At 54.2% G+C, this 20,348-nt stretch overlaps 1 protein-coding gene across 4 annotated transcripts in view; it reads left to right on the top strand.

The window, feature by feature from the left end:
• DNMT3A (DNA methyltransferase 3 alpha) overlaps positions 1-20,348 on the top strand; it is a 110,321-nt gene that overhangs the window by 23,074 nt on the left and 66,899 nt on the right. For all 4 annotated transcript variants that reach the window (XR_003115329.1, XM_025354565.1, XM_025354564.1 and 1 more), the window contains exons 2-3: positions 5,160-5,408; positions 19,253-19,357. Coding sequence is in view for 3 of the 4 variants with exons in the window: in XM_025354565.1 (XP_025210350.1) it covers positions 5,346-5,408; positions 19,253-19,357 (168 nt within the window). In the remaining variant the exon portion in view is untranslated. The remainder of the gene's footprint in view (positions 1-5,159; positions 5,409-19,252; positions 19,358-20,348) is intronic.

Genomic DNA, 20,348 nt, shown 5'->3' with positions numbered 1-20,348 from the left:
AAGGAAGGAAGGAAGGAAGGAAGGAAGGAAGGAAGGAAGGAAGGAGGGAGGGAGGGAGGGAGGGAGGGAGGGAGGGAGGGAGGGAGGGAAGGAAGGAAGGAAGGAATCTATTCAGTTCCTGGGTTTAGATAGCAGAGTATGGCCACGAGCGATACCTGTAGTTTTGTCAGGTAAAAAGACAGTTGGACAGCAGAGGGCATGGTGATGACGGCACTAGTGCCCTAGTCTCAGTGGGAAGGCTGACCCTCTCTGGCTCATGCCGGGTGACTGGTGTGTGGCCTCTTTTCCCCTTTGTCCTGGAGCCTCCCTTCCCATCTCTCCTGTGCTGTGTCTTCTGCGTATTAGAGGACATTGTCCTGTCCTTCCTGGGAAAGGAGCGTGGGGCCTGATATGTCTGAAGATGTCTTTACTGGGGCCCAGCATGGTGACTCACGCCTGTAATCCCAGCACTTTGGGATGCTGAGGTGGGAGGATCACTTGAGCCCAGGAGTTCAAGACCAGCCTGGGCAACATAGTGAGACCCCATGTCTATTTAAGAAAAAAAAATGGCGCCTTGCATGGTGGCTCATGCCTGTAATCCCAGCACTTTGGGAGGCTAAGGCTGGTGGATCACGAGGTCAGGAGATCAAGACCATCCTGGCTAACATGGTGAAACCCCGTCTCTACTAAAAATACAAAAAATTAGCCAGGTGTGGTGGTGGCTGCCTGTAGTCCCAGCTACTTGGGAGGCTGAGGCAGGAGAATGGGATGAACCCAGGAGGCAGAGGTTGCAGTGAGCCAAGATCACGCCACTGTACTCCAGCCTGGGCAACAGAGCAAGACTCCATCTCAAAAAAAAAAAAAAAAAAAAAAGGGGGAGAAAATTTTAAAAAAGGGCCAAGCGTGGTGACTCACGCCTGTAATCCCAGCACTTTGGGAGTCCGAGGCAGGCGGATCACGAGGTCAGGAGATTGAGACCATCCTGGCTAACACGGTGAAACCCTGTCTCTACTAAAAATAGAAAAATAATTAGCCGGGCGTGGTGGCAGGCGCCTGTAGTCCCAGCTACTTGGGAAGCTGAGGCAGGAGAATGACATGAACCCCTGAGGTGGAGCTTGCAGTGAGCGGAGATTGCACCACTACACTCCAGCCTGGGCGACAGAGTGAGGCTCCATCTCAAAGAAAAAAAAAGAAAATGTCTTAATTTTATTCTCACACTTAAATGATAATTTGGCTGAAAATAATTCTAATTGGAAGATTGTTTTAAGATTTGGTTTATTCTTTAATAATTTGGCTGGGCACAGTGGCTCACACCTGTAATTCCAGCACTTTGGGAGGCCAAGGCGGGTGGATCACTTGAGGTCAGGAGTTCAAGACTAGCCTGGCCAATGTGGCGAAACCCCATCTCTACTAAATACGAAAATTAGCCGGGAGTGGTGGTGCACGCCTGTAATCCCAGCTACTCGGCAGGCTGAGGCAGGAGAATCGCTTGAACCCAGGAGGCGGAGGTTGTGGTGAGCCGAGATCGCGGCATTGCACTCCAGCCTGGGCAACAAGAGCCGAAACTTCGTCTCAATAAATAAATAACCTTCCTCTCCTTGGTTTTGATATATCATCTTTGTTTTCAGCGGTGCCAAGTGACTCTTTTCAAAGACCCCCTATTTTATGCCCTCCAGTGACTACAGATAAACCTTCAGACTTGTAGAGGAGGGTCTAGGAATTCATTTCCGTCACTCAGCCTCTCGTTTCTCACACACGCATCCTCTTCAGCCCTAGTCCCAGAGTACCTGATGCTATCATATAAGCATCTGTTGAAGACTGTGTTATATATCAGTATTCACATGCCTGTCTGAAATTTGGCTGTCACAAGTCTGCTTTCCAGATTCCACAATTTTGTTGGTGGTATTCCTTCTCTTGTTCAGCCTAATCTTGTAATTTTATGTCTTCTTAAAAAATCTTTTGGCCAGGTGTGGTGGCTCATGCTTGGAATCCCAACACTTTGGGAGTCTGAAGTGGGAGGATCCTTTGAAGCCATGTGTTCAAGACCAGCCTGGGCAACATAGGGAGACCCTGTTTCTACAAAAAAAAAAAAAAAGCCAGGAGGTGTGGTGGTACACGTCTGTAGTCCCAGCTACTCGGGAGGCTGAGGCGGGAGGCTCACTTGCACTTGAGCCCGGGAGCTTGAGGCTGCAGTGAGCTGTGATACTGCCACTGCATCCAGCCTGGGTGACAGAGCAAGAACCTGCTCTAAACAAACAAACAAAAGATGTTTCTACTGCACTGAATTTAGAAGGTAGTGAGCCTTGGTATGCATATTCAAAGCTTTCAGTTCTTTTTCCGCAACAGTTTTATAGTTGAAGCAGTGGAGATGGTGATCCTATCAGCTGTGATATGAAGATGTTTTTTCATGGTGGGATTCCTTGAAATTTTTTAAGTGGCTGTTACAAACATTATTCAGGATCACTGTGGATTCTAAAAGGAGGAAATAAAAGCTGCTTTTCATGGTGGTAGCATTCTTAGCAAGGATTTTTTGGTGGCGGTGGTGGTTGCAGTGCAGCCTTTGGCCCAGGTCAGGAGAACGCTTTGGTATTAGAAGCAGCCAGGGCTGTGCGGTGGAAGGACCGGAGTGGTGGACGCCTGCTGCTATGTTGGGACTGTGGGCCCAGGAGAGCCCACTCCCCATGGCTGGGCTGCCTGAAGGAAGAATGAAGCCTCTAAGGGTAGATTGGCAGTGCTATGTCAAGGTCTGGGACCTTGGCCACCAACTGAGGCCCCCTAGAGTTGTGTAGTGCATGGCCTGCCCACACACGTACTGGAGCATTTTAGATGATGGGGGTGATTTTGAGGGACTGCTACTGACAGGGCTGGTCCATTGAGCAACACAAAGGGTTGACCCAGGTCAGCTGCGCTTTCTGTGAGGACAGTTTCTGTAGCTCAGATGTCAGAGTCTTGGGTGGAGGAAGGGGAGGAAGAAGAGAATCTTCCTTTCCTTTCCTTTGCTTTCTGGGGTGTCTGCCCTTGGGGCCAATGCCCTGTGAGTTTCTGCTTTTCCCTCCAGCTTCCTTCCTCTCCCTACTGGGAGCCAGAGCTTCTCTGAGCCTCGCCACACCCGTGGCGGCACAGATGCCCTCTGGGTGTCTCTAAGCCTAGGACAGCATCAAGACAACCCTCCTGCCCCACTTCCTTTGTGCCTGGGTCTCCCCCGAACTCCATTTGGGGTGCCCTGTCCTTGTCAGCCCCTCACGTGTCCACTGGGCCTTGGGGCTGCAACAGCTTCCTTGGCCAGTCAGAGCTATTAATAGAAGGGGTCCTGCTCTCCCGTTTCATTGGTGGGGAAACTGAGGGCTGGGGAAGCCTCCATCAGGAGTAGGTCCCACCCTTACAGACTTCGGGCTCAACGTTCTTTCCAGCCAGACTCTGCCCCTCTTAGCTTCTGACCCTTTTGAAGGTTTTGGTTTTGGGGTGGCTGGAGATGTCTGTGGTAACAAATGGGAGTGGGGCTTGACAGGGAATCATTGGCTGCTAAGGGCTGGGAGCCGTGCACTTCTGAGTTGGACCAGTTCTCTGCTGGGATCTTCAGAGTTGCTTCTGTGGTGTGTGTTGGGGGACGTGAACCCAACCCCTCAGAGCTTTAGTGTCAGAGAGATCTGGGTTCATGCCTCTGACGGGTCCTGGCCTTGTCGATCTTAGCGTCACCTGTAAACTGGGCACAGCACAGCAGCTGCCTGGATGCAGAGCACGAGCCAGGCCCTGAGTGGCATGTGGCCCATGGAGCTGCTCTCCGCTGCCGTTCACCTTCTCAGGGACCCTGGGCAGCAAACCTTCGTGGGGGTAGGGGGAATGGACCCAGTGCACCTGGGCTGCCTCAGGGCTCAGCTGTGGGGCAGGCCCACTTCCAGCCTTTCTGGGTTGATCTGATGGAACCCTTCCTGTCCTGGCCCTAAGAAGCTCCTCCCGCCAGCTCCTTCCTCCCACTACCCCCTGGCAGAGCCAGGGCTGGGGCACCCACTCCCAGGCAACAATGCACCCCTGGAGAAAGGGGCTGGGCCTGTGGGAGAGCCGAGCCTGCGCTGTCTCCCGGTCCTGGTTTTCCAGGGAGCCCTGGCTGGAGGGGGATGGGAGGAGAAGGCCAGGAGGGAGGGGGAGCTGGGGAAGCAGAACCAGGAACTGGAAGGGGAAGGGTGTGGGTGGGCCCAGATCCAGCCTGCCTCCCTCTCTCCCTCGCCTGCCAATCCCCTCCTGGGCCCTGGCACACTCGAGGCAGGGGCTTGGCGGCCGCCTCCTCCGGGGGTGGGGAGCAGGGGAGCTCTTGTGTGTCTCTGAGTGAGGGGGCTGAGGCAGCAACACCCCCACCCCAGCTGTGGCCTGAGCTGCAGGCTTTGTTATTTCACTGGCTTGAGGCCTACACCTGGAGCAGAGGGAAGAAAAGCCCCTAAAACTCAGCCATGTGGGTTCAGAGGACCCCTCAAGCCCACCAGCTCTGCAGGCAAATGGGGCTGGTACATGGGGTGGGAGAGAGAGCAGCCTCACTCCTGCCTCAGTGTGGCCGTGACCTGTGGCCTTGGCCGTGGCCGTGGCCGTGGCCGTGACGGTGGCCTCGGCCTCTCCCTCCTAGGCCAGAGCCAATCAGGCCTGCAGCCTGAGCTCAGACCTCAGCTTTCTCTGGGCCCAGGCGCCGGTCCTGAAGTGAGGTGACATTCATTTCACTACATCCTGTGACTGCACTCACTTCCTCCACGTGGCGGGAGGTGTGGGGGTGGGGGTGAGGACAGATTAGAAGGAAAATGTAGCCGGACTGGGGGCCTCTGGGGGAGGTTGGGATTTCCCAGGGGCTGGTTGGGGTGGGAGGGAGGATGCGGGAAGCTTTCAAAGGAGAGAGCGGCTGTGAATGAAGAGAAGGGAAGAGGCGGAGGCAGCAGGAGGTCCCAGAAGTGGCACCCATTGGCCACCGCGACACGGAGGGGAGACTGCTGCCACCTCCAAGGCTCTCAGAGGCTGCTGGGGTAGGAGGTGGCCCTGAGGGGAGCCTGCCTTGGTTTCCCTGCTCTCTGGGGTGCTGGTGAGGCCGGGAGGAGGAGCAAGACCCCAGGCCTCCTAGGCCAGGTGTGGCCCTGGGCTGAGGGCCTGACCCAGGGAGGGTGGGGTGCTCCGCCTCACTGATCCTCTTCTCTCCTCCACAGGTGGAGCCATCGAAGCCCTCACCCACAGGCTGACAGAGGCACCGTTCACCAGAGGGCTCAACACCAGGATCTATGTTTAAGTTTTAACTCTCGCCTCCAAAGACCACGATAATTCCTTCCCCAAAGCCCAGCAGCCCCCCAGCCCCACGCAGCCCCAGCCTGCCTCCCAGCGCCCAGCCGCCCGCCATGCCCTCCAGCGGCCCCGGGGACACCAGCAGCTCTGCTGCAGAGCGGGAGGAGGACCGAAAGGTGAGCAGTGGGCTCTGCTGGGGACCCTCTGGCCTGGGAGAGGGAGAGCCCTGTCCCCACGTGATGACAGCCAGCTCCTCATACTGAGCGCGTGACCACATCACTCAGTGCTCACAACAGGGTGTGGGACCATCACATCCCTGTTTGGGTGATGAGGAAACGGAGGCTTGCAGAGGTTCGATTCTGGTGGTGGAGCAGGCATTTGGCTCCAGGACCCAGGCTTTTAACCACCATGGCATTCGCACAGTGACTCAAAGCCCAGGTCTGTGCCATTGTGAGGCCGAAGAGTCCCAGAACGTGGATTCCTTCTCAGACCCGCCTCTTACTAGCAGTGAGCCTTCAGGTGAATCACTTTCTCTCTTAGCTGCCTTTGTTTCCTTAAGGTGTTCAGTAGCTTCTAGGGGGCCAAAGACAAGTTCTGGGGTGGGGCACAGTAAACACGACTCCGCGGGGGCCCACCCTCCCACACGGACGGAGGCACAGGCTGGGCTCAGTGTGGCGCCAGCGCACTTTGGAGATGGTGATTTCCTGTCCCTGCCCCCCACCCCAGACTCCAAGTGAATGTAGCTGGGTGATCTTTGGTATGGCTTTTAGCCACGGAGCTGGTGACCTCCATGTTTTCAGAATCTAGTTGGGGGTGGCCTCTCCACCCTTCTGCTGAACTCCAGGTTCTGCCTGAATCAGTCAGAGGAGATTACATCAGACTGACGGGAGTCCCTGCTGGGTCCCCACAGGCTGCGTTGGGACCTTACCAAGCTGTGTCCCCATGATAGGAAAAGCTACCCCTTAACCCCCAGCACTGGACTGTGTTGCCCTCTGTCAATGGAATGGTGAACTCACTGCCACCCTCCAGGGGATCTTATGATGGCCATAGGCCTTCCTGGCATGTCTGTCTGCTATGCCTCTGTCCACAGTCCCCTCTGCCTGCTCCCCTTCCCCTGAGTAGCGCTGGACATTGTGATGCTTGGTGGTGTCTGGGAGTAGCCGGGCATGCTCATGGGGGCAGCAGTTGGTTCTTTTGCAACAAAGGTGGACAGCTGGCACCAGCTGTGGGGGCCCTGGGCATTCTGGGGCTAGAGGCAGCCAGGCACCCTACCTGAAGGGCGTCAGCTCTGAGACCTCCCTCTCGCATGCTCAGCTCCTTCCCGGGTTTACTCATTCTTCAGAGTGTGTTTCTGTTTCCTAGTTTTCCATCGGTGGTTCTGTTTGGTCCTTGGGGACAACTCTTGAGACAAATGGGGCAGGGACAGATGGCCCTAGTTTACAGATGAGGAAGCTGAACCCCGCTGGGCAGTGGCAGGTCCAGATGAGGGCCTATTCTCCTGTCTCCCAGGCCCGAGCCCTTCCCACAGCCCTACCTGCATAGGTCCCGCTAGGGACACACGTATACATCCCAGGAGTGCGCATGATGCTCAGGGACCTGCCTTCCCAGCCCAGCACCCTGTAGAGCGCCACGGGGGTGTGTGCACCCAGTCAGGCAGAGCAGGCCAGAAGGCCAGCACACACTGCGGCCCACTGGGCAGGGCGCCCAGGCGACTGATCAGTCTCTCCCCTCTGAACCCATGGGAAAAGAACTAATAGTCCTGGATACCTGCGGACCCCTAGGCTGCTCCCCTTCAGGACTCAAGCAGCATGAAGACCCAGGCCCTTCAGCTGTAGACACCTGCAGCGCCTGTGCTCTGGAGTGGCAGCTGTGGCCATGGCTGACTCCCTCCCCTTTTTGGGCCTGGCTTGCTTTCTCTGTCGGATAAGGTGACCCTGAGCCTCGCCCCACTCCGGGTCCGATGTCCTGACAGTTGCTGACGCAGCTCCCCATCAATGCACTGGCAGTCACTGGTCAGCTGCTCCCCACAGGTGGGGTGGTGGGGACAGCTGGGACAAACTCCTCCTGTTACTGGACTGTACTCCCACGCCGCTGCTGCTGCTCTGGGCTGTGGAGCGCCAGGCCCCCGCCGACGAACTGCAGCAGGTCAGGATCTGCATTATAATAGTTCAGGATTGAGAAGCAGCGCTGGACCAGGAGTCAGAAATCTCAGGTCCTAGTCCTGAGTATGCCACTTACTGGAGATGTGACTTCAGGGCATCTGGGCTTGTGTTTGCTCAGCTGGAAAATGGGGATAGTGACTCCAGCCTTGCCTGTTTTACAGGGTGGTTGTGGAAGTCAGATGAGGTCATGGGCATGGAAGTGACCTGCAGACAGCAAAGTCTGGTCCAATTATGAGGGATTACGATTGCTATTATTATCTACCCATAGTAACTGCTCTGGCTCAAGCGGCAGCAAACACACACCCAGCCCTAGATCCCGGTGCTGATAGAATGTGCACACTCACACACTGGCAGGCAGGGGTCATGCCAAAAGATGGCAGCAATCTGGATAGACAAGGGCCGGGCCATAGCCAGGCCTCCTCCCCAGCCTCCCACGCCTACACTACGCATGCTGGCTCACCTGGCACACTTCCCTGGCACCTCTGGGCTGGCTCCAGCACCTCCAGGGAGCCGCCTAGGGAGGGTGGGGAGAGACACTGACAGCCACCACAGCAGCCCATGAAAGCCAGGCCTGCGGCAGGGGTGCTGGTAGCTGCAGAGGGGAAGACACAGGCTTGGTCTGCAGCCCAGGGAGCCTGGCACAGGTGCCAGGGGCACTATGCACAAAGGAACTGTTTGGCAAGCCAGATGGAAGGGGTGTGACCAACCACTGGCCCTTCCACCGCCTGGCCCCATGTGGCCCTCTAGCCTCTGCCCCCCTTCTCCCCACCGCCCCCGGCCACGCCTCCATGCACCTTTCACTCCAGGCCCACTCCCATGCTTCCTGGAGTCTCCAGGTCTTTGTTTATGCTGCTCCCTCTGCCGCGTGGGCTCTTTCCCTAATCTCTTCTCCTCCCTGGTCAAAGCCTCAAAGCCCAGGCTGTAGTCGGCCTTGTATTACCGTTTGCAGGGGACCAGTGGTTCTCAAAGTGGGATCCCCAAACCAGCAACTTCAGCATCACCTGGGAAGGCGAAGCTCAGGCCCCTCTCCAGACCTGCTGAGCCAGAACTCGGGGGATGGGACCCAGCCGGGCACCTTCTAACCATCCCTCCAAGGGATACCGTTGCGCACAGATGTTGAGAACTATTGGTGTAGATAACTTCTGCCCACTGCTAGCCTGGAGGATAGGGCCATGGCCCTTTTCTTCCATGTGAATCCCCAGGACCTGGAATAGCACAGAGTAGATGCTCGGGAATTTTTTTTTTTTTTTTTTTTTTTTGAGACAGAGTCTCACTCTGTCGCCCAGGCTGCAGCGCAGTGGCACGATCTCGGCTCACTGCAAGCTCCGCCTCCTGGGTTCACGCCATTCTCCTGCCTTAACCTCCTGAGTAGCTGGGACTACAGGCGTCCGCCACCATGCCCGGCTAATTTTTTTGTATTTTTAGTAGAGACAGGATTTTTTTTGTATTTTTAGTAGAGACAGGGTTTCACTGTGTTAGCCAGGATGGTCTCGATCTCCTGACCTCGTGATCTGCCCGCCTCAGCCTCCCAAAGTGCTGGGATTACAGGCGTGAGCCACCATGCCCAGCCATTGCTCAGGAAATATTTTACGGATAGGACGAAAAGGAAAATGAGAGTGGCCAAGACCCTCCCACAGGAGAATAATCCCGGAGCCCAGGATCAGGGAGGCAGAGTGCAGAGCTGTGGGTGATGGGCTGAGGCAGCCATGCTGTGGCTGGGAGTGTACAGAGTGGCCTGTGTGTGTCCCCCTGGCACCTGCCGCCTACCCTAGCCGCCATCCATATGGTGGGCAGAGCGGGGCTGCTTGGGGAGATGGGGAGGGGGCAGGCCGAGCTCTGGGGCTGTGGTCAGGGCGAGTCAGCTGGTAAATGTTGCCACAGCAGAGGGAGGGGGCTGGCCTCGTGGAGGGTAGGTGGGGAGACAAGCAGTGGGGAGGCTGAGAGCTTAGAGGGGAATATGGAGCAGAGGACGGGGTGGGGGGCAGAGGGAGCAGGACAGGGGACGAAGAGCAGTCCAAGGGCCACCTCAGATCCCCAAATATGAATCAGAGGGGAGTCCAGAGCCCCAGGCCAGGCTCCTGGTCTCAGTGTCACCCCCTTTCCTCTGGCCTCAGAAACACAATGGCTAAGATGCATTGAATACTGACTCTGCTGGGCGCTATGTGCATGCATTATCTTACTCCATTCTTTTTTTTTTTTTTTTTTTGAGACGGAGTCTTGCTCTGTCACCCAGCCTGGAGTGCAGTGGCACAATATCAGCTCACTGCAAGCTCCGCCTTCCGATTTCACACCATTCTCCTGCCTCAGCCTCCTGAGTAACTGGGACTACAGGTGCCCGCCACGCCCAGCTAATTTTTTGTATTTTTTTAAGTACAGACGGGGTTTCACCATGTTAGCCAGGATGGTCTAGATCTCCTGACCTCATGATCCGCCCGCCTCAGCCTCCCAAAGAGCTGGGATTACAGGTGTGAGCCACTGTGCTGGGCCTATCTTATTTAATTCTTATAATTGCCCTGTAAGGTAGACACTATTATTTTCATCATTCTATCTTATTAAGGGCTAAACTGAAGCTCAGAGAGGTTAAGTCACTTGCCTAGAGTCACACAGCTTGTGAGTGGTAGTGCTGAGGCTGGAATGAGGCTGGCTTCTGTGCTCCTTAGGCTGTCTCCTGCATGAAGGGGGCCGGGATGAACAGTGCCTCCTGGTGGTGATGCAGTGAGAATTCGTAGTCCTCCCCTGGACTTCTGCTGCAGGAGAAAGCCTTTCACCGCATAATAGCACTCTTGCCCTTGGGCAGAAGCTGGGGGCACTTCATCTCCAGCAGGAACTGCACACAACACCTGTGTGTACAGGCATACACACCAGATGGAGGCACTGCTGCAGACACGCAGCTTCTTACCATTTCTTCCTGCCTCCTGCCCTCCTTCTTCCCTGCCTCTCCCTCTCTGGACATACCGCTCCTCTTTTCTTCTCTTCTTCCCTCCCTTTCTTCAGACATAGGTACCTTTCCAAGTAGTTAGCATGTAGCAGGGCTCCGCAAGGCTGCTGGATGAACTGAGTGACCGTACTTGGAGGGCCTAATAGAGGGGTAGGAAGACATCAAGGTGGGTAAGCCATGCCTACCCTCCAGGGGTGGGTGGGGCCTGCTGGGCAGCTCCTCTGATCAAGCCTTCTCCTGCCCGTAGTGGAAGCTGCAGCTGGGGTGCATATTTGTGCTAGGGAAACACAGTAAGTATGTGTTTGCACGTGTGTGTGTATGTGTCTGTGGGCAGCATTGGGGCTGCGGTTCCTCCTTTCCCCTCCCCATCAAAGTCCAGCCCAGAGGCCTGGCAGCCACTGATTTCTCGTGGGCTCTCTCCGCTCTGGTCTCCAAGTGCAAGGGCCTCCATCCTTGGGTGGGGTCCCTGCCAGTTCCAGTGGCAGTCCCTCTTGCTGGCCTCAGTCTGTCACCTGCTCCTGGGCACATTCTGCCTTTCTTGCACTCAGATGCCCCCACATGGTCACTTAGGGCTGGCTCTTTGCTTGACAATGGTTGCTGTAAGGTCATTTCAAAGAGCATCCTTCTTAGTACGTTTAAATAGCTACAGAAGAAGCCGCTGCACCCTCACCTCTTCAGAAACCCAGCCAGCGATAATGGCGCACACGCTGATCTCGGGGGAGTTAGGAGAGGCCTGGGCGCGCTCAGCAGGTTTGTGATAGAAACAGTGCCCATGCCTGAGCTGAGCAGGACCTACATTTTGGGCTTCAGATTCTCTAAAATTCTCTTAAATTGGACATTACTACATGTCAAATTTAGTTAACCTTGCAGTCAGTACAGTCTTGGGTGGGGGTTGTTTGGTCCCTGGAGACAGGCTTGTGTTGAAGCTGGACTCTGTCACGTGACTTGGCAACATGGCTGTGAGCAGGAAAACGGCTCCTAGTTGGCTTGAGAGGTTCAGACGAGATGGTGTGTGCGAGTGGTTAACACCGGGACATGGCATATATTAAGTTAGCTTTGTAATTTATTTTGGATATCTACCTACCCATCCACCCACCCACCTACCTGCCTACCTACCTACCTACTTACCTGCCTACCCACACCTTGTGGTTTAGACCCACTGCCGCCCTATGAATTGCAGGGGTGCGGGAGAACAGTAGGAAACCATGGGTGGGGATGTAGCGTGGGCTTAGAGTCCACTGAGAGCCTAGCACGTAGAGGGAATGTTGTCTCTCTTTGGGTCATCAGTCACAAAAGGCCTGAGGTCCCTTTATCCCTTGAACAAAAGTGAAACAAGGCAAGTGATGATGAGACCTAACTCCTGATGCAGGGGCTGTAGATCCCTTCAGGGGCCTAGGTGAGGGGCCATAGTCACTTGGGTCCCTCATGCTCTTAATGGCCAGGTTAGGGATGGAGCCCAACCCTGCCGAGAAGGTGAGCTGCCCAGGGTCAGGGCAGGAAAGGCCAGGCTCAGCTGTGCAGAAAAGAATGGGCCGGGCGCAGTGGCTCACACCTGTAATCCCAGCACTGTGGGAGGCCGAGGCAGGTGGATCGCTTGAGGTCAGGAGTTCGAGACCAGCCTGGCCAACATGGCAAAACCGTCACTACTAAAAATACAAAAATTAGCCTGGTATGGTGGCATACGCCTGTAATCCCAGCTACTTGGGAGGCTGAGGCAGGAGAATTACTTGAACCTGGGAGGTGGAGGTTGCAGTGAGCTAACATCTCGCCATTGCACTCCAGCCTGGGTGACAAGAGCGAAACTCCATCTCTAAAAAAAAAAAAAAAAAAAAAAAAAAAAGGGGGCCGGGGGAGGGGGCTCATGCCTGTAATCCTAGCCCTTGGGGGGGCGAGGGGGGGGGAACCCCCTGAGGTCAGGAGTCAAGACCAAACCTGGCCCACATGGTGAACCCCTGGAAAAAAAAAAAAAGAAGAGTGGAGCTGAGTGGTAGAGCAGTATCCCAGGATAATTGGGACATGAGCCTTTCCTCTCTGGCACCTGGGCTTGGCACAGGAGGCCTGGTCATGCCCTGCAGCTGCCTCTGCAGAGAGCCACAGGGCATTAGGGATATTCCTTGTAATCATCCCACGTAATGTTTTTGCTGCATGGAAGGGCATGCAAAAGAGTGTTCTCTGCATAGTGATTGACTCACTCCATCATCATGATTAGTTAGGAGGCACTCAGAGCAGGATAATGATCAGAGGTTCCTCAACTGGGGCTTAGAGAGGCTACATGGCTACAAAATAGTTTTATCTGGATCTTCCCCTTTATTAAGCAAGGGCTGGCAGAGCTGGGTGTGCTGCTGAAGGAGCAGACATGAGTGGGCTTGGTGCCATGGAAGTGGCCACAGGCAAAGTAGTGGCACACTCCACTCTGGGCTCAGCATGGCATCAGATACTTGTTTACATGTCATCGTCTCCCTCTGAACTGAGTTTCCTATTTGTTTATCTTTGTATCCAGTACACAGTAGGTGCTCAATAGATTTTTGAGTGCACCCCTATGTCTGGCCTTGTGATGGCACCGAGACCTCAGAGGTGGACAGGGCTGAGGTATGCTGCTCTGTGGGTGTGAGGTCTGGCCCACCCTGAACCTCCAGAAGACAATGAAGGCCCAGCCAGGTGGACAGGCTGTGGACAAGGGGCTGCAGCTCTGGCAGGAGGGCCTGGGAACCAGACGGGCACCAGCATTGTCAGTTATTTAGCATTTCTGGAACATCTCTGTGTGCAAGTACCCAGGAAATGTGGGGGACTCAGAGGCGCCAATGAAACACAGCCCCTCCCTTTCAGGAGAGTGGCCTTTCAGGAGGATGGAGGGCTTTCCTCAGTAATTATGACACCACCTAAGCAGTCAATGATTATTTGTTGGATATTGTTGAATAATTGAAATAAAGGGCCAATGAGCCTTGGGAGGTGACTGAGATCAGAAAAAGTAGGGGGCTTTGGAGGGTTCTGGGCCCATGTGCATCTACAGTGATTCCCAGGCCACTGCCTGACCCCTCACGCTGGGATCAGCCTCTGCAGGTTGGCCTGGGCACGGGTGTGCGTGCGAGCATATGTGCATATGTGTGTGGCGTTGGGGTACGCGAGCGTGTGGCTGTGACTTCAGAGCCTGGTGCTCAGGCAGCCCGGGACAGGGCTCTGCCTCTTGCAGAAGCCAGTTTGTTTCACTGAATCCCATGATCACAGACAGTCCCTGGGAGGCCAGCCAGCCAGCTGGCAAAGGCTGTGCATGCTTCTTGTCCCAGGGGGCCCGGGCAAGTAGCTGGCTAGATCCGGCAAGTTCATCCCCTCGACTCAAGCACCAACTTGAGACATCTGCTCGACGGATGCTGGGTCAGTAGCATCTGGTTTAAGTACTGAAGGGAACACACGTATGTCAGGCTGGCTGTCTCTAGGCAAGGGCCTCAAGAGACATAAATCTCTTGTGGGGAGGGGTCCTGTGTCTGGGCACAGCCAGCCCAGAGTGTCTGTGCCTGTGAATGCCAGTGTGCCTTGACTTTGGATTGCCTGTTATCTTTATGGTGTCACTGTGTGTCTGTTGACGTGGTAGAGTATAGTGGCATGTTGCAGTAGAAACATCCATGGGCTGGTAAACAAAAGGTGTAAATTTTGGTTCTAAAGGCCTCCTTTCCTGGCTCTCTGATCCCTGCAAGTCAGATAATCTCTCTGAGCTTCAGGTGTTTCACTTGTGTAATAGAAAAAAATAATACCAGCTCTGCTTTCCGTAAAGTGTAAGAATACAATGAAATAACATATATGAAGATGCTTTGTTAATTACCATGTACAGTGCAAATGTGAGAGATTATTACCGTCATAGCCCAGCGCATCAGAATGAGACGTTGTATATGGCTTAAAATAATCCATCCAGTGAGCAGTGTTGAAATGTAGGTCAGATCATAGCCTCAGAAGTTTAGAGAGAGGAACCACCTAATCTCACAGGCCACCAAATGTGAAGGTGCTTTGAAAGCTGCAAAGAATGATATAAATGCAAAGCGACAATTATGTTTAAGTCTAGAAGGGACGTTTTAGTCCTCTTGTTTCCTAATCTGGAATCGTAAAGATCCGAGAGGCACTGGAACCTGGTATACAGTTGTATTTGTACAGGTTTGTAGATTTGTATGTGTGCCTCTATTTGCGTCTATGGACTCATGTCAAGCACCTACTCTGTGACAGTCATTCATCAAGTGCCTGCCTTGGACTAAGTGCATCAGTCTAGGCATTCTGGATGCCAGCATGAATCAGACACCCACACTTCCCTCAAGGAGCTGACCACTGTCATGCTGGGTAGGGAAACTATAGGAGAGAAAGGGTCTTTTAGCTCAGTCTAGGCAGGGGATGGGAGGAGGGGGCCTAGGGGCAGAGAATCCAGGATATGAGGCTGGAAAAGCAAGTAACAGTTTGCTGATAAACCTGACGGGAAGGTGGTGCGGGCAGAAGGAAGAGTCTATGCCCAGGGACTGAGGCTGGAAGCAGTTTGCTTTTGCGCTTGGTGCTGTCTGTTGGGACCACAGTGTGGAGAGGAGACCAACGTGATCCAGCCAAATCCTGGGGACCGTCCTGCACATGAGCTGAGGAGCTTGGCTGGATCCTCCTGGCCCCCGGAAACCCCCATGGCAAAGGTTTAAGCTCTGCAGAGTGGCATAATCAGCTTTGCATTTTGGAAAGCTCCCAGAGCCCTGGTATTGCCACATATCTTGCGGCAGGAGCACCCGCCAGATGTTGGGCTCTGTGTGGTAGTGAGGGATCGCTGCATATGGTGGGCGGCGTGCTGGGATTTGCACGAGGCAAGGAGGGGGTTGGGGAGGATAGAGTGGGAGTGAAGTACGAATCAGGATGTGTGGAGCGGGGGAAGGTAGCAGTTCTTGAGTGACTATCACGTGTCAAACTTTTGCTACATCACCTCATTTAATTCTTATAACATCACTGTGAAGTAGGTATCATCCCATTTTATAGATGAGGAGAGCAAGACTCAGGGAGGTTAAAGAGCTTGAGGTTACTCCTAAGCAAAGAGCAGAGCGAAACTCCCAGCCCGGCTCTGCCCTCTCCAAAGCCTACTTGTCTGGAATTTCCGCCCCTCCCATCTGCACTGGAAGTGTGGACAAATTCAGTCCCCTGGCTTGACAGATGAGGAGACCAACCTGGGCTCAAATCTCTTCCCGTGAACCGTGTTACTGTTTTTCAGCTGTTCCACGTCACCACAGATCAGATTCTTTTCTTTCAGAGTATTAGCAACGCCTACTAATTCAGGGCTACTTGCAGATTTGATAAGCATATTTTACATTCCTTTGCTCAACCCATCAGCAAAGATATGGAATAAAACAGACCCCGTGACAGATGCAAGAATGAACCACTTGCTACGCTTCCTTGGAGCCGTTGAGGGGCACGGCCCGAGCCATCTGCTTACCCTTCTCGGCATGTCAGCCCCCTCCCTCTGCAGAGGGAACCTCAGGCAGGCCCAGAGCAGAAGCATCACTTCCCACTTTGCCCTAAGACTCCATCGAGGAAGCGCCGGTGGAAGAGAACATGCTTTTCACAACACTGCGATTACAGCCAAATGTCAAGGGGAAGGGCCAGGAGTTGTTCAGACCTGGCTCTCGTGGAGACTCCAAGCATGGCCCAGAAGCATGCGGGGCCTGAATGCTGGACCAGCCGTGAAGCTCCTTGCACCAGGTGTGGGGTACACAGAGCACCCCTGCCTGGCACTCCCCGCCCTCTCTGGACCTGTCAGGACCTGAAGAGGTGGCCTGGCACCGGGGGGTCCACCCCTCCCCCCTGGGCTGGGTTGCATGGAATTGAATCCAACAGGGAAAAAGATGTGCCAAGCACCTCCAGGCCCAGCACACATGGTGTAGGTGAGAGATGCCAGCAGGACTGCATATGGCAGAGGGGTGGCCTGTAGGGGCCCCCAAAGGCTTTCTCCACATGCCCGATGGAAGCTGGTGCCCATCATGAAATGTCAAGCGTCTTTGTTTTTAGGTCATTGCTGTGTGGTAACTGTGGTTCTCTTTCACTGATCAGAAGCTCTGGTTGGCTTTCACATCTCGGATTAGTTCACAATAAAAGAAGTCAAATGAATCCCTCTGTCACAAATGCAGCTTGTTAAAGAAATAGTTTAAAGCCCAGAATTTAGGGGCAGTAGGAGTTTTTCCAGAATCTGCCCTAGGCGCTGGGGATTCGGCAGTAAACAAAACAGACAAAGGGGCAGACCTTTTGTGAAGCTGCCTTCTCAAAACCCGAGAAGCAGACGGGATGGACACCTTCATACCCCCATTTTATGGATGAGGAAACGGAGGCTCCGAGAGGCTGCTCCTGTAACTGTAACAAGGAAATGGACAAGCTGGGCTCATGCCCACTTTGCTCTTTCTATGACCTCACATGACCCCTGGTGATTTTACAAGTGCTGATCAAGACAGTGCCCATTTGGCACCAGTAGAATCGGATCAGAAGCCCCACCTCAGTCTGAAATTCTTAGCAGTTGCGTAGATCCAATCAGAACGTTCACAAATACTCAGCTGCACTGGCAACACGTCCTCTCTGTGTGATCCCTTCTTACACGTTTGTGGGGGTGGGTCTGGGGTCTTCAGAAGATGGTTCAGAAGCAGCAGGCCTCCCCTCCCATGGGGCGTGTGCCCTTGGGCACCCTGAGCCCTCATGAAGGCTCCCACGAGTTGGCTCCTCTTTCCATAGCCTTTCTGCCCCCACCGCCCCTCTGCTATGCTTTCCTGAAAAGAGCCCCTGAAGGATCTCCAGCCTCGGGGCTGGCCTCTCCCTCCATAGATGGCACGGGGCTTCCCAGTCCCCTGGCGTCCTTTCCAGATGCTTCCTCCGCTGTGCTCCTTAAATTGTCCTCTTTGGCCCTTCTCCAGCCCACACTGCCCTGTCACTCTGCACAGCTTAGTGACGGTGCTCTTGAAGGTCAGCCGTTCTGACCCCTAGCTAAGCCTCCTCATCCTCAGTATCTTTCTCAGCTTTGGTCTCTGGCGTTGGCAGCTCTCCCCTTCCTTGTTCCCACAACACACCTCTTCTGCACCTCCGAGCATTCTCTCTCTATCTCTTGTGTGAGCTCTGCCTGTCTCCAGCTTGACTGTGGCCACCACCTGTGCTAAGACCGGGCACCTCTGTTCACTCTCCATGTGCATGTCTTTGGAGGCCTCCCAGAACTTGAGCCATGATGGTCTGCCCTGCAGACATGCCTCAGCTGGAGGATGGATGGAGGGGCCAGGGATGCTCTTCCTGCTGGTCTTACGTCTACAACCAGTCACAGTAGGTTTTCATTTGTGTGTCCCACTATCACCAAAAATTAATGTGGCAAACCACAAGGTATTTTGCAATCACAGAAAATGAAAGTTGAGTAGGATGTTGAGGGCCATCTTACTCAGGTCTCCAGGAGAGCTGTGGACCCTCTTCTCTATCTGTGCTGCCAGCACTTCCCTGGGTTGGCACCCTCCTCGGGGAGGGCCCAAAAGCCATCTTTGGCACCTGACATCATGCGGGGTATGAAGAACAGCCTGTGGTCCGTCTGCAGGGTCAGGGCGTCTTTCTCCCTCCTTCCCCAGCATCATTTCTGCTGGGGATTAGTCATGCCAGAGCCCGGCTGAGTCAGAAGGGACTTGTGGGTGGTTTGTGGCCAGGCTGGAGTAGTGAGGCAGGACTTTCTAGGTTTATTGTCTCTGTGCCCCAGGAGACAAGCACATCAGGGCCCAGCCCTGCACAGGTGTTATGTGAGGGGTAGGGAGTAAAACAAACTTCTGTTCCAAACTCAGTGAATGCAAGAGATGGAGAGGAGCTGAGATTCGGTCGTCCATGAGACCCTCTTGCAGGCTGACAGGCATGCATGGTGCCAGTTCCACATGGCAGGGATGTTCGCAGCTGTACAAGTCCTCCACTTTCCACAGTCGTTCATTTTGAGCATTGCCTGGACTTCAAGTAGATATTACTAAATTTAATATTTCTTTTCACCTGTTTTTCTTTTTTTTCTTCTTTTTTTTTGAGACGGAGTCTCGCTCTGTCTCCCAGGCTAGAGTGCGGTGGCGTGATCTTGGCTCACTGCAGCCTCCGCCTCCCAGGTTCAAGTGATTCTCCTGCCTCAACCTCCCTAGAAGCTGGGACTACAGGTGCGTGCCACCATACCCAGCTAATTTGTTGTATTTTTAGTAGAGACGGGGTTTCCTCGTGTTAGCCAGGATGGTCTCAATCTCCTGACCTCGTGATCCGCCGGCCTCAGCCTCCCAAAGTGCTGGGATTACAGGCGTGAGCCACTGCGCCCGGCGATTTTATTTTCAATAAAGGTGATTCCTTAAGTAGATCACAAATGTAATTGTGTACCTGTGAACAAAAACTTTCTTGTATAAATAAACTTTTAACTCAAATCCTTTATCAGAGCTTATGTTATAATTTTATGGTTTAGAAAATGTAGTAATAAAGAGGGAGAGATGCCTTCTGTTGGGGCAGCAGGTCTGCCCTGAAGTTCCCCTAAGGATGTATTATTTATATATATATACAAATCTGTATTATTTATATATTTATATATGGGTGTGGGTTTTTTTGTAGAGATGGAGTCTCACTATGTTGCCCAGGCTGGTCTCAAACTCCTGGCCTCAAGGGATCCTCCTGCCTTGGCTTCTCAAAGTGCTGGGATTACAGGCGTGAGCCACTGTGCCTGGCCAAGGATATATTTTAAGTGGGGCTCTGAGGGGTGACTCAGGCCTCACCAGGCAGGAGGGGAGGTTGTGGAGGTATATTATACAGCCCTGGAAGTGTGGCTCGTGGAACAGGAGGAGGCTGGGGCTGGAAGGGAGGCCAGGGCCAGCCCCTGACAGGCCTGGAATGCTACACTGCTTGGATCCACTTCTGGCCTCACAGGCTGTGTCTGTGCCTGCAGGACGGAGAGGAGCAGGAGGAGCCGCGTGGCAAGGAGGAGCGCCAAGAGCCCAGCACCACGGCACGGAAGGTGGGGAGGCCTGGGAGGAAGCGCAAGCACCCCCCGGTGAGTGTCACATTCTACACACTCTCCTGTGCACACACACAACACACATGTGCCTGGGCTGTCGATGGCAGTGATGTGTGTCCTGCAGGAACCTGGAGACATTTAAGACCAGGTGATGGGGTGCACCCCTCCAGCTGCAGATACCCCATTTTTCAAATCCCACCCTCACATTTCCATGTTTTCTTATTTATTTATTTATTTACTTTTTTACTGAGACGGAGTCTCACTCTGTTTCCCAGGCTGGGGTGCAGTGGTGCAATCTCAGCTCACTGCAACCTCTACCTCCTAGGTTCGAACAGTTCTCCCACCTTAGCCTCCCAAGTAGCTGTGATTACAGGCATGTGCCACTATGCCGGGCTAATTGTTGTAGTTTTTGTAGAGACAGGGTTTCGCCATGTTGCCCAGGCTGGTGTCAAACTCCTGACCTCAAGTGATCTGCCCACCTCGGCCTCCCAAAGTGCTAGGATTACAGGCGTGAGCCACCGCGCCTGGCCACATTTCCCTGTTTTCTACATAGAGAACTGAAGGCCCTGAGAGGCCAGGTGACTTGGCTGGTTGGTCTTGGGCCTAAGACTTGGACCAGGCCCCTGACTCCTGGCCTCCCTCTGGAAGGGAAGCAAGAGGGCCTGCCAGAATCCCAGGCTGGATTAAGATCTCCCTGGACTGTCTATGCAGGCCCCTCCCTACCACACTCTCACCCTGGGTCTCAGCCCCTACCTGGAGGAAGGGAACTGAGGCCTGGGAGTCTGATCAAATTGGAGAGGGGAGATGCAGGCTGAGGGGTCTCTGTGAGGGAGAGGAGAACCAGGGCCCTGGGGAAGGAAGTCCTGCAGGCCTGTAGGCTGCAGGGCTAGCCCCAGCCCCAGGCTTCTGGGAACCAGTGCTGCTGAGGCCTGGGGGCAGCTCTGGAGAACAAGACCCCTGGGCTTAGAGTCAGACGTGGAGCAGTCATTATTTCCCAGCGCCAGGGACAGCTGGTTCATTTCTTTTA

This window comes from Theropithecus gelada, chromosome 13, assembly GCF_003255815.1.
Source record: "Theropithecus gelada isolate Dixy chromosome 13, Tgel_1.0, whole genome shotgun sequence".
NCBI lineage: Eukaryota > Metazoa > Chordata > Mammalia > Primates > Cercopithecidae > Theropithecus > Theropithecus gelada.
This window is presented reverse-complemented; position numbering and strand designations above follow the sequence as displayed.